Source organism: Gymnoscopelus microlampas (assembly GCF_963454915.1).
Source record: "Gymnoscopelus microlampas genome assembly, chromosome: 15".
Taxonomy (NCBI): domain Eukaryota; kingdom Metazoa; phylum Chordata; class Actinopteri; order Myctophiformes; family Myctophidae; genus Gymnoscopelus; species Gymnoscopelus microlampas.
In genome coordinates, this window is record NC_139952.1 from 41,078,226 (window position 1) to 41,087,696 (window position 9,471).

Consider the following 9,471-nt stretch of genomic DNA (forward strand, 5'->3'; position numbering starts at 1 on the left):
TTATCTGATGTGTTCAGATTCTTGCACGCCTGTTTTTCTTCATGTACATGTATTCAAGACTGAAGTTGATTTAATGTTAAATGTATTTATTATCCAGTCAGTATAACATGATGAATAGTTGTTATTAAAACACAGTTTAACTCTCTTTATGTAGTTCGAGCTAAAGCTGTAGCTGAAGCTTATCTCAGCAAGGAGACAGCAGAGCAGAAGAATAGAAGAAAGGATTCAGCTCATGTGTTTGGTAAGTAGGATAACAATAGACTTAACGAAAACTATACATTCAACTTTATTATACTGTACATTTATCAATGAAACAATTATACACACACACACACACACACACACACACACACACACACACACACACACACACACACACACACACACACACACGTTTGTATTGCTATACTTGTGAGGACAATAAAGGTTTTAGGACAGTGATTTTACACAATCATGTTTAACCGCAAAGCCGAAAATATCAAATCTTCAAGCTCACAACGTGTTGTGCTGTGACACTTAGTGAGCTTGTACATTGGTGATTTTCAGTGCACGACACCGGCGTGCGATTACATTTAAATCTTAAACCCCTAAACTTAACCTCTAAATGTCTAATCCTAACCTTAAACAAAACCTATAATCTTTTCCTAATTGTATGCCTACTCTAAAAAATATTTTATGACCATAAAACAACCATTTTATTTTCTCCTGGAAAATGGTCCTCACAATGTCTATAACTCAAATCATATTATACTTGTGGGGATGTTTGGCCCTCACAAGTTGAGTTATACAAGCACACACACACACACACACACACACACACACACACACACACACACACACACACACACACACACACACACACACACACACACACACACACACACACACACACACACACACACACACACACACACACACACACACACACACACACATTGAAGATGTCTGTGGTTCCTTTAAACTTATGTGTGTTCTTTATGTTCTACAAAAGCGACACAACTGGATTTGGCCGAGGATATGACCCAGGATCAGAGACAACTGTTCCTGCATATGACCCACGATCAGAAGTTCCTACTGACCTGCCAGAAATACCAAGAACTGAAGAAAAATAATACATTACTGACACAAAATGTCCAAGAATTGGATAGAAGTAATAAACTACTAACAGAAGAAGACAAAAAACTGAAGAAAAGTAATACATTACTGACACAAAATGTCCAAGAATTGGATAGAAGTAATAAACTACTGTCAGAAGAAGACAAAGAACTGAAGAAAAGTAATACATTACTGACACAAACTGTCCAAGAATTGGATAGAAGTAATAAACTACTGTCAGAAGAAGACAAAGAACTGAAGAAAAGTAATACATTACTGACACAAACTGTCCAAGAATTGGATAGAAGTAATAAACTACTGTCAGAAGAAGACAAAGAACTGAAGAAAAGTAATACATTACTGACACAAAATGTCCAAGAATTGGATAGAAGTAATAAACTACTGTCAGAAGAAGACAAAGAACTGAAGAAAAGTAATACATTACTGACACAAACTGTCCAAGAATTGGATAGAAGTAATAAACTACTAACAGAAGAAGACAAAAAACTGAAGGAAAGTAATACATTACTGACACAAAATGTCCAAGAATTGGATAGAAGTAATAAACTACTGTCAGAAGAAGACAAAGAACTGAAGAAAAGTAATACATTACTGACACAAACTGTCCAAGAATTGGATAGAAGTAATAAACTACTAACAGAAGAAGACAAACAACTGAAGGAAAGTAATAAATTACTGACACAAACTGTCCAAGAATTGGATAGAAGTAATAAACTACTGTCAGAAGAAGACAAAGAACTAAAGAAAAGTAATACATTACTGACACAAACTGTCCAAGAATTGGATAGAAGTAATAAACTACTGTCAGAAGAAGACAAAGAACTGAAGGAAAGTAATACATTACTGACACAAACTGTCCAAGAATTGGATAGAAGTAATAAACTACTAACAGAAGAAGACAAAAAACTGAAGGAAAGTAATACATTACTGACACAAACTGTCCAAGAATTGGATAGAAGTAATAAACTACTAACAGAAGAAGACAAAAAACTGAAGAAAAGTAATACATTACTGACACAAACTGTCCAAGAATTGGATAGAAGTAATAAACTACTAACAGAAGAAGACAAAAAACTGAAGGAAAGTAATACATTACTGACACAAAATGTCCAAGAATTGGATAGAAGTAATAAACGACTGTCAGAAGAAGACAAAGAACTGAAGAAAAGTAATACATTACTGACCGAAAAAGTCCAAGAATTGGATAAACTACAGACAGAAAAAGTCCAAGAATTGGATAGAAGTAATAAACTACTAACAGAAACAGACATTCAACAGAAAACAAGTAGTAAACTACTGGTAGAAAGAGACCAGCAACTGAATCAGAAAGATGAAGAGCTGAAGACGATGAAAAAGGAATGGGATGATGTCATCACTGAAAACAAACAGCTTAGTGAGGATTGGATTTTTAAAACAAATTCATCTCTCCTGATTATTTTTATCAGTGGTTCATTAAATAATGAATCATATACAATATAAGAAGTATATCTTCAACCTGTCATTGCAGCTCAGCAGATCTGTGATCTGAAGACTGAATTAGAGAAACTGAGGACTGAGTCAGACAAAAAGACTGGTCAGTAATCTGAAATATATTTCCTTTATGTGTGTCGTCAACATTAGTAAGTTGATAAATAGTTGTCTTGTCTTATAGAGAGTGGGTTTACCTCTACAGCAGGCCCCAAGCTACCAATCAGGAGATGGAGCATCAACATTCCTCCACAAAGTTAGTAATCAAAAGTGCAAATGTACTGTAAACTACATCCAGTGTCATTTAATAGCCCAGTAGCCCCTTTCTTTTTTTCTTACTATTGCCAATACATTGACTATTTATGTTGTGTTGCAGAGGATGGAGAGAACACAGACTCCACTCTTCCACTGAGGAGGACACGCAGTATGGGATATCTTCCTCCAAACTGTGAGTCCATGTTACTCTTTCCATCTCTGTTGAACTTCATTATGTTACACTATTCATTCTGGTCATGCATTCAGTTTCATATCCTGCCTTTAAAATGTGTTATAAATGAAACTCTTAACTTTCTATGCTTCTACTTGTTCTATTGACAAGAAATAGGAAATCTACATAATGATGTAAATGTCATCACCAGCTCATGTCTGTGCATCTCAGATTGTGTGATTGTGTGTACTTTATATGCGAACAAGCCCACTGACTGCTAATGTGTTAGAAAAGAAAAATAGACGCTCTGTTTGAGGAGATAATGAAAGGATATTCATCACTATACCTGCTGTATTATATTATGTGACGATAAAGGACTTGAAATCGACGTGATGTTCGTTGCCAGGTTTGTAATATCTAATACACCCGAGCAGAATAAAAACGGTTAATAAAAAATACTTCTCAAAGCTTTTTTGAGGAAATGTATTTGAATTTCTGGCCGTCAGAGTATAACAGGAATGCACAGAAATAACTGACACAAGATAGGCCTAGAGTAAAACTACAGTAAACATCTTCTCACCAAATTGTAGTATAATCTCAAGTGTAGTCAGTGTAGAAGTGTAGTCAGACCTTATAGAAGTATAGTCAGACCTTAAGACTGTCAAGGGTGTAAAAACACATGAACATTACCAGTAAAGAGTAACACAAAAGAAAAGAAGGTAATTGTGAATGGTCAAACAGTGCAAGTCTTTCTATTTGATGTCAGAACCACACCATAGCATCTCATCATGACATCACAGATTAGAGCATATATATGTGCAGATTGTGTAGCTATAGAACATGGCTAAAGCTCTTTCACTCTCCTTGGTATTTAATCCACCTGGACTGTTTGATTGGTGTCTGTGTTGTGTTGCAGTGGGTGGAGAGACCACAGATGAAGACTCCTCTCTACCAGTGAGGAAGAGGAGACGCAGTAAGGCTCGAGCTCCAGATAGTGAGTCTATGCTGCTTTCACAAACGTTTAGGTGAAATTAGTGCACAAGGTTTAAACATAGTGAATAAAGAAAAATATATAACCAACATTAAGCTAACCATCATAAACACCACCTAAGCTTTCTAGAAAATTTCAAATATTTGTTCAAGAATTACACAAAATGTATGATGCTATATACTGTACATAGCAACAAGAACCCCAAAAAGGGTTCCCGTCTTGAAAGGTATAGGTGTTCCCACCCTAAATGGGTTGAGAGACAGTGGAATATGTCTACAGTCTTTTTCTCTTGCTATTTGTTCACATTTTCTCTTCCAATGTTGTAATTACCAATTCTCAAATCTGCATTGTGTTCCCTGTTGCTGCCAAGTCCCCCACTGTTGGTCTGGTGGTGTAGATTACCATGTGTTTCCTCTGACAAGAAATGTCACCAACCGCTTCTTTACTAATTACTTGATTGATTCATTTATAGTATTACAAAATTAAGGCCGGGTAAGGGTTATCAAACATGTCTGAAGATGACCAGAACCAGGACAGCAATTGAATCTTTAACACTATGCACATAGTCTCTGAACAACGCTTATGATGTGACATTTTCACTCTATTCTTCCATTGTGTTGTGTTTCAGTGGCAGCAGACAACATTGTTGACTCACCAGTGTCTCCCTCTGTGTCTGAGCTGAGACTGGTGCTACTGGGGAGGACTGTAGCTGTGAGGAACGCAGTAGGAAACACCATCCTGGGCAGGGAGGTGTTTGGTGCTGAGGCCAGCTCCTCTGAACTGAGCCAGAGGAGTAGGAGGAGAGAGGGTGACGTCTGTGGGAGACGGTTGGTGCTGGTGGACGCTCCAGACTTCTCTGGACGCTCACTGGAGGACACAAGGCAGGATGTGGGGCTGTGTGTACGTCTGTCTGCCCCGGGTCCCCATGCCTTCCTCCTGGTCATACCAGCAGAGTCCTCTGAAGGAGAGGTGAGAGGGATGATGGAGAAGATGCAGGAGGCGTTTGGAGAGAGCTGCTGGGAACACAGCATTGTCATCATTATCCACACTGACAGTGTGAAGAAGCAGAATGTTGAGAAGTTTCTCCAAGCAGGCAGTCAGGAACATCAGCAGCTTGTAGATAAATGTGGGAACAGATGCCACGTCCTCAACATTACAGACAGCAGCAATGCTGGTCAGGTTTCACAGCTGCTGGAGAAGATGGAGAGCATGGTGGCACGAAACACAGAGAGCTTCTACAACACTCAGACCTACCAGGAGGCAGAGGCCCAGGTCAGAGAGATGGAGAGAAAGATTCAGAGAGACTTGGAGGAGAGGAGACACATGGAGGAGCAGGAGATGAGGGAGAGGTTTGAGAAGGAGCTTAAGGACTCTCTGAGGAAGATAGAGGGATCCATCCAAGAGCATGAGGGAGACATCAGGAAGATCGACCATCGAACGAGTGAACTAGAGAGACAAATGAAGGAGGAGAGGGATGAAGAGAAGAAAAGAGAGCTGGAAGGAGAGCTGAGAAGGGAGTCTGAGAGAAGAGAGGAGATGGAGGGAAAGCTTGATAGGTTTAGAGCAAAGAGAGAGAATGAGAGGAGAGAGAGGGAAGAGAGACACACACAGGACATAGAGGAGATGAGAGAGACCTACGAAGCAGAGGCCAGAGTGGAAGCAGAGAGAAACCTGATGAAGGTTCTCCTGCCTGAGATCCAGAGGAACATCATGATCTCAAACACAAAGATGCAGAGAGAGTTTAACAGACAGCTGGGGGAGAAGAACAGAGAGATGACAACACTGAGACAAACATTAAAGGAGAGCCACAGCCGTTATTTAGTGCTGGACGAGTTGTATCAAGACTCACTGGACAAACGCCTGAAGTTACTGGGAAAACTGCCATCAGGAAGTGAAGGGGAGTACTTGTGAGGGGGAAGAAAGGAGAGCAGAAGCGGGGTTCAGGAGATTTTATTTTTATCTGCTGTACAGAACAGTCAGCCTATGTCGGTTTGGAAGAGCAACAATCTTTTTTTAAATATGAAACTGTATTGTCTCTTAACAAAACAATGACGGTCCTCCTACTGTCATGGTAACAGACATTGAGAGCCATTGTTAGCTTACCAATTTGGAAATGAATTGTGGTGGTATGAGTAGATACGATATCTACTTGGTAACTTGACTATTTAATCTTAAAGGACGACTTCACCCATTTTCAATCTTTATATAATTGGTCCTCACTAATGCTCATTATAATATGGCACCATTTTTGTTTACTCAGTCTGTGTGTCAGAGGAGGGCTGTGGACAGTTCAGAAACCCGCCTACCAGTGATATCATCAATGGGGAATCCAAGGTAATAGAAACTACAGGCTTTCTATTCCTGGAAAGTTAGCATGCTATAATGGAAGCCATTGTTCTCGTGTTGATAATTAAACAAATCCTAACAATTATGTCACTGGTAGACGGGTTTCTTAAGTGCCCACAGACACAAAAAAATGACACAATTTTATGAGGAGCATTAGTGAGGATCTATTATATGAAGATAGGTTGAAAACGGGTGAAGTCGTCCTTTAAGTACATGTAATATCTTACAAGACATACACCTTTTATTATAGTGGTCTTAATCCCGGTAGTTAACTTTATAGAGGGTATAGTGGCCTAAAGCTTAGAGGAGCGCCCTCGTTGCCGGAAGGTTGCCGGTTCGAATCCCCGGACCGGCAGGAAAAATCTGGGTGGTGAAGTGAATGTTCACCACTTCCCCAACACCGCTGAAGTGCCCTTGAGCAAGGCACTGAACACCAACTGCTCCAGTGGAGCTGCGTAGTGGCCAACAGTATAAGACTGTGGTTGTACTAGTCAGCTCCCAGGTTTTAATGTGTCTGTCTGTCTGTCTGTCTGTGTGTTTTTATGTGCAGGGCGTTGCTGAAAATGAGCACTTGTGCTCAGCTACTACCCAGGGTAAATTAAAAAAAAAAAAAAATTAAAAAAAGTTTAAACAAACAGTCTGTAAATATTGCTTGTAAATAGTTTTTGCAGTTTTTTCTAATTCATGTTATGGTGATGATTATGATTAAACTTCATCTTTTATATTAACCCTCTTTCCTAACTAGTGTTACTTTATGTTAAGTCATATATGCATTGCTTTTTTTAATAGACTGTACATATATTACCCAGAAGGCATGTGGATACTGTACATAATATTCATGTTCATATTCACTGTTGATAGTCTGTACATATATACATTGATACTGTATATGAATTGGTGATAGATGTACAGTATATCCATTCATATATTAGTTGGTGATGACAGTACATTTAATCTATGTAATTACAACAACCTTGGCTAAATGTTGGATGTGATTGATGCCTGAGGCTGCTTACTGTACCTCCTGTAACAGCGGTTCACAACCTTTTCTGGATCAGAAAAGGTTTGGGAACCATTGTATTAATGTATAAATGTATGACTGTGTGGCCATAGCTGAGTGGGTGGAGAGGCTGTCTGGGTATAAGAAGGTTCGACCCCTGGACCATGTGTTCCCTGGGCAAGACACTTGATACCCCAAAGGAGTGGGGACTAAATTAATTATTCTTACTTCATATATGTCAATCGTTTATACGCTCACTTCACACTTAACGGGTGTATTGCTGAGTACCCAAAGTGAGTGCCCCGAACAGACACTGCACTAGTTAATGTTTAATTACATTATGTCACTTCAGTGCAAATTATATTAACCCTATTATCTTCATATGTCTTTGTCCAATCTGTATGGTAGAGTATGATAATATAACTTTGATTGATCTCCCTGCTCTTATTGAGACATTTAGATCGTGTCAAAGGTCATGTCTCACCTAGACACAGGATCTGACACCAATTTTGAAATGGTCAAGATTCAATTTATCCCCTGAGCAAGCAGGCAGGCTCTATTAGCTCAATGGTAAAAAAAATATCAGCACTTGCGCAGGAAACCAGGTTCAAATCCGGGATAGAAGAGGAAAGTTACCTAGTGCAGCTTTAACATATTAATAATCGTTATTTATGTTAAACGGCATACTTTACACTGTAATAGCCAATATTTATTAAGAATTTAATCTACTGTATAAGCCATGTATGTATGGCATGAGGCTCATATGAGCCTAGAGCCCTTGGAATATTTTTGAAAGGTTCACCCCCGTTCTGGTCCTTACAAGGTAAAGTACAAACATAACAGAGTAATTTGAACCTGATGTCTTCACCAGTGAACCCTTGGAGTTTTCTGTGAGAATTTCACCAGCTTCCTGATGGATGACTTGGTAACAAGCTGTTGCCTTCTTGCCTTCCAGCACTTAACCCATTAAGACCTGAAGCCCATTCTACAAATGTCTCATTGGTAGTGGCTTTTTTTTTGGTCCCTAACATTCATCGAGCTCTGGACTTAGTAATTTATTTTCCGTTTCGGTAGTGACACAATGGTGTCACTACCGAAACGAAAAAAAAATTGTTCCCCCAAAAACCTGTTAGGAGTACGTTTCAGGCAATTTAAAGTTGATTGGTAGTGACTTTTTTTTTGGTCCCTAACATTCATCGAGCTCTGGACTTAGTAATTTCTTTTCCGTTTCGGTAGTGACACAATGGTGTCACTACGAAACGAAAAAAAAATTGATCCCCCAAAAACCTGTCAGGAGTACGTTTCAGGCAATATAAAGTTGATTGGTAGTGACTTTTTTTTTGGTCCCTAACATTCATCGAGCTCTGGACTGAGTAATTTTTTTTCCGTTTCGGTAGTGACACTACCGAAACGAAAAAAAAATTGTTCCCCCAAAAACCTGTTAGGAGTACGTTTCAGGCAATTTAAAGTTGATTGTTAGTGACTTTTTTTTTGGTCCCTAACATTCATCGAGCTCTGGACTTAGTAATTTTTTTCCGTTTCGGTAGTGACACTACCGAAACGAAAAAAAAATTGTTCCCCCAAAAACCTGTTAGGAGTACGTTTCAGGCAATTTAAAGTTGATTGGTAGTGACTTTTTTTTTGGTCCCTAACATTCATCGAGCTCTGGACTTAGTAATTTATTTTCCGTTTCGGTAGTGTCACTACCGAAACGGGAAAAAAATTGTTCCCCCAAAAACTTGTTAGGAGTACGTTTCAGGCAATTTAAAGTTGATTGGTAGTGACTTTTTTTTTGGTCCCTAACATTCATCGAGCTCTGGACTTAGTAATTTTTTTTCCGTTTCGGTAGTGACACAATGGTGTCACTACCGAAACGAAAAAAAAATTGTTCCCCCAAAAACCTGTTAGGAGTACGTTTCAGGCAATTTAAAGTTGATTGGTAGTACTTTGTATTGACTTTTTTTTGGGTCCCTAACATTCATCGAACTCTGGACTTAGTAATTTTTTTTTTTCGTTTCGGTAGTGACACCATTGTGTCACTACCGAAACAAAGTTAAATCCGAAAAAATCACTAAGTGTGGAGGCCAAAATTGTTCCCCCAAAAACCTGTTAGGAGTACGTTTC

The 9,471-nt window shown here is 38.9% G+C and overlaps 1 protein-coding gene across 10 annotated transcripts in view; it reads left to right on the forward strand.

Moving 5' to 3' along the window:
• The window catches only part of LOC311062432 (uncharacterized protein), a 106,480-nt gene extending 99,330 nt beyond the window's left edge, over nt 1-7,150 (forward strand). For 5 of the 10 annotated variants that reach the window (XM_084081471.1, XM_084081470.1, XM_084081472.1 and 2 more), the window contains 5 exons: nt 2,624-2,689; nt 2,768-2,839; nt 2,960-3,031; nt 3,927-4,004; nt 4,630-7,150. In XM_084081471.1, the coding sequence (XP_083937597.1) occupies nt 2,624-2,689; nt 2,768-2,839; nt 2,960-3,031; nt 3,927-4,004; nt 4,630-5,912 (1,571 nt within the window). In that variant the 3' untranslated portion in view covers nt 5,913-7,150. Of the gene's footprint in view, nt 1-991; nt 2,510-2,623; nt 2,690-2,767; nt 2,840-2,959; nt 3,032-3,926; nt 4,005-4,629 lie in introns of all 10 variants that reach the window. The other 5 variants (XM_084081459.1, XM_084081468.1, XM_084081467.1 and 2 more) reach the window with 3 other exon arrangements.
• The last annotated feature ends 2,321 nt before the right edge of the window (nt 7,151-9,471 follow it).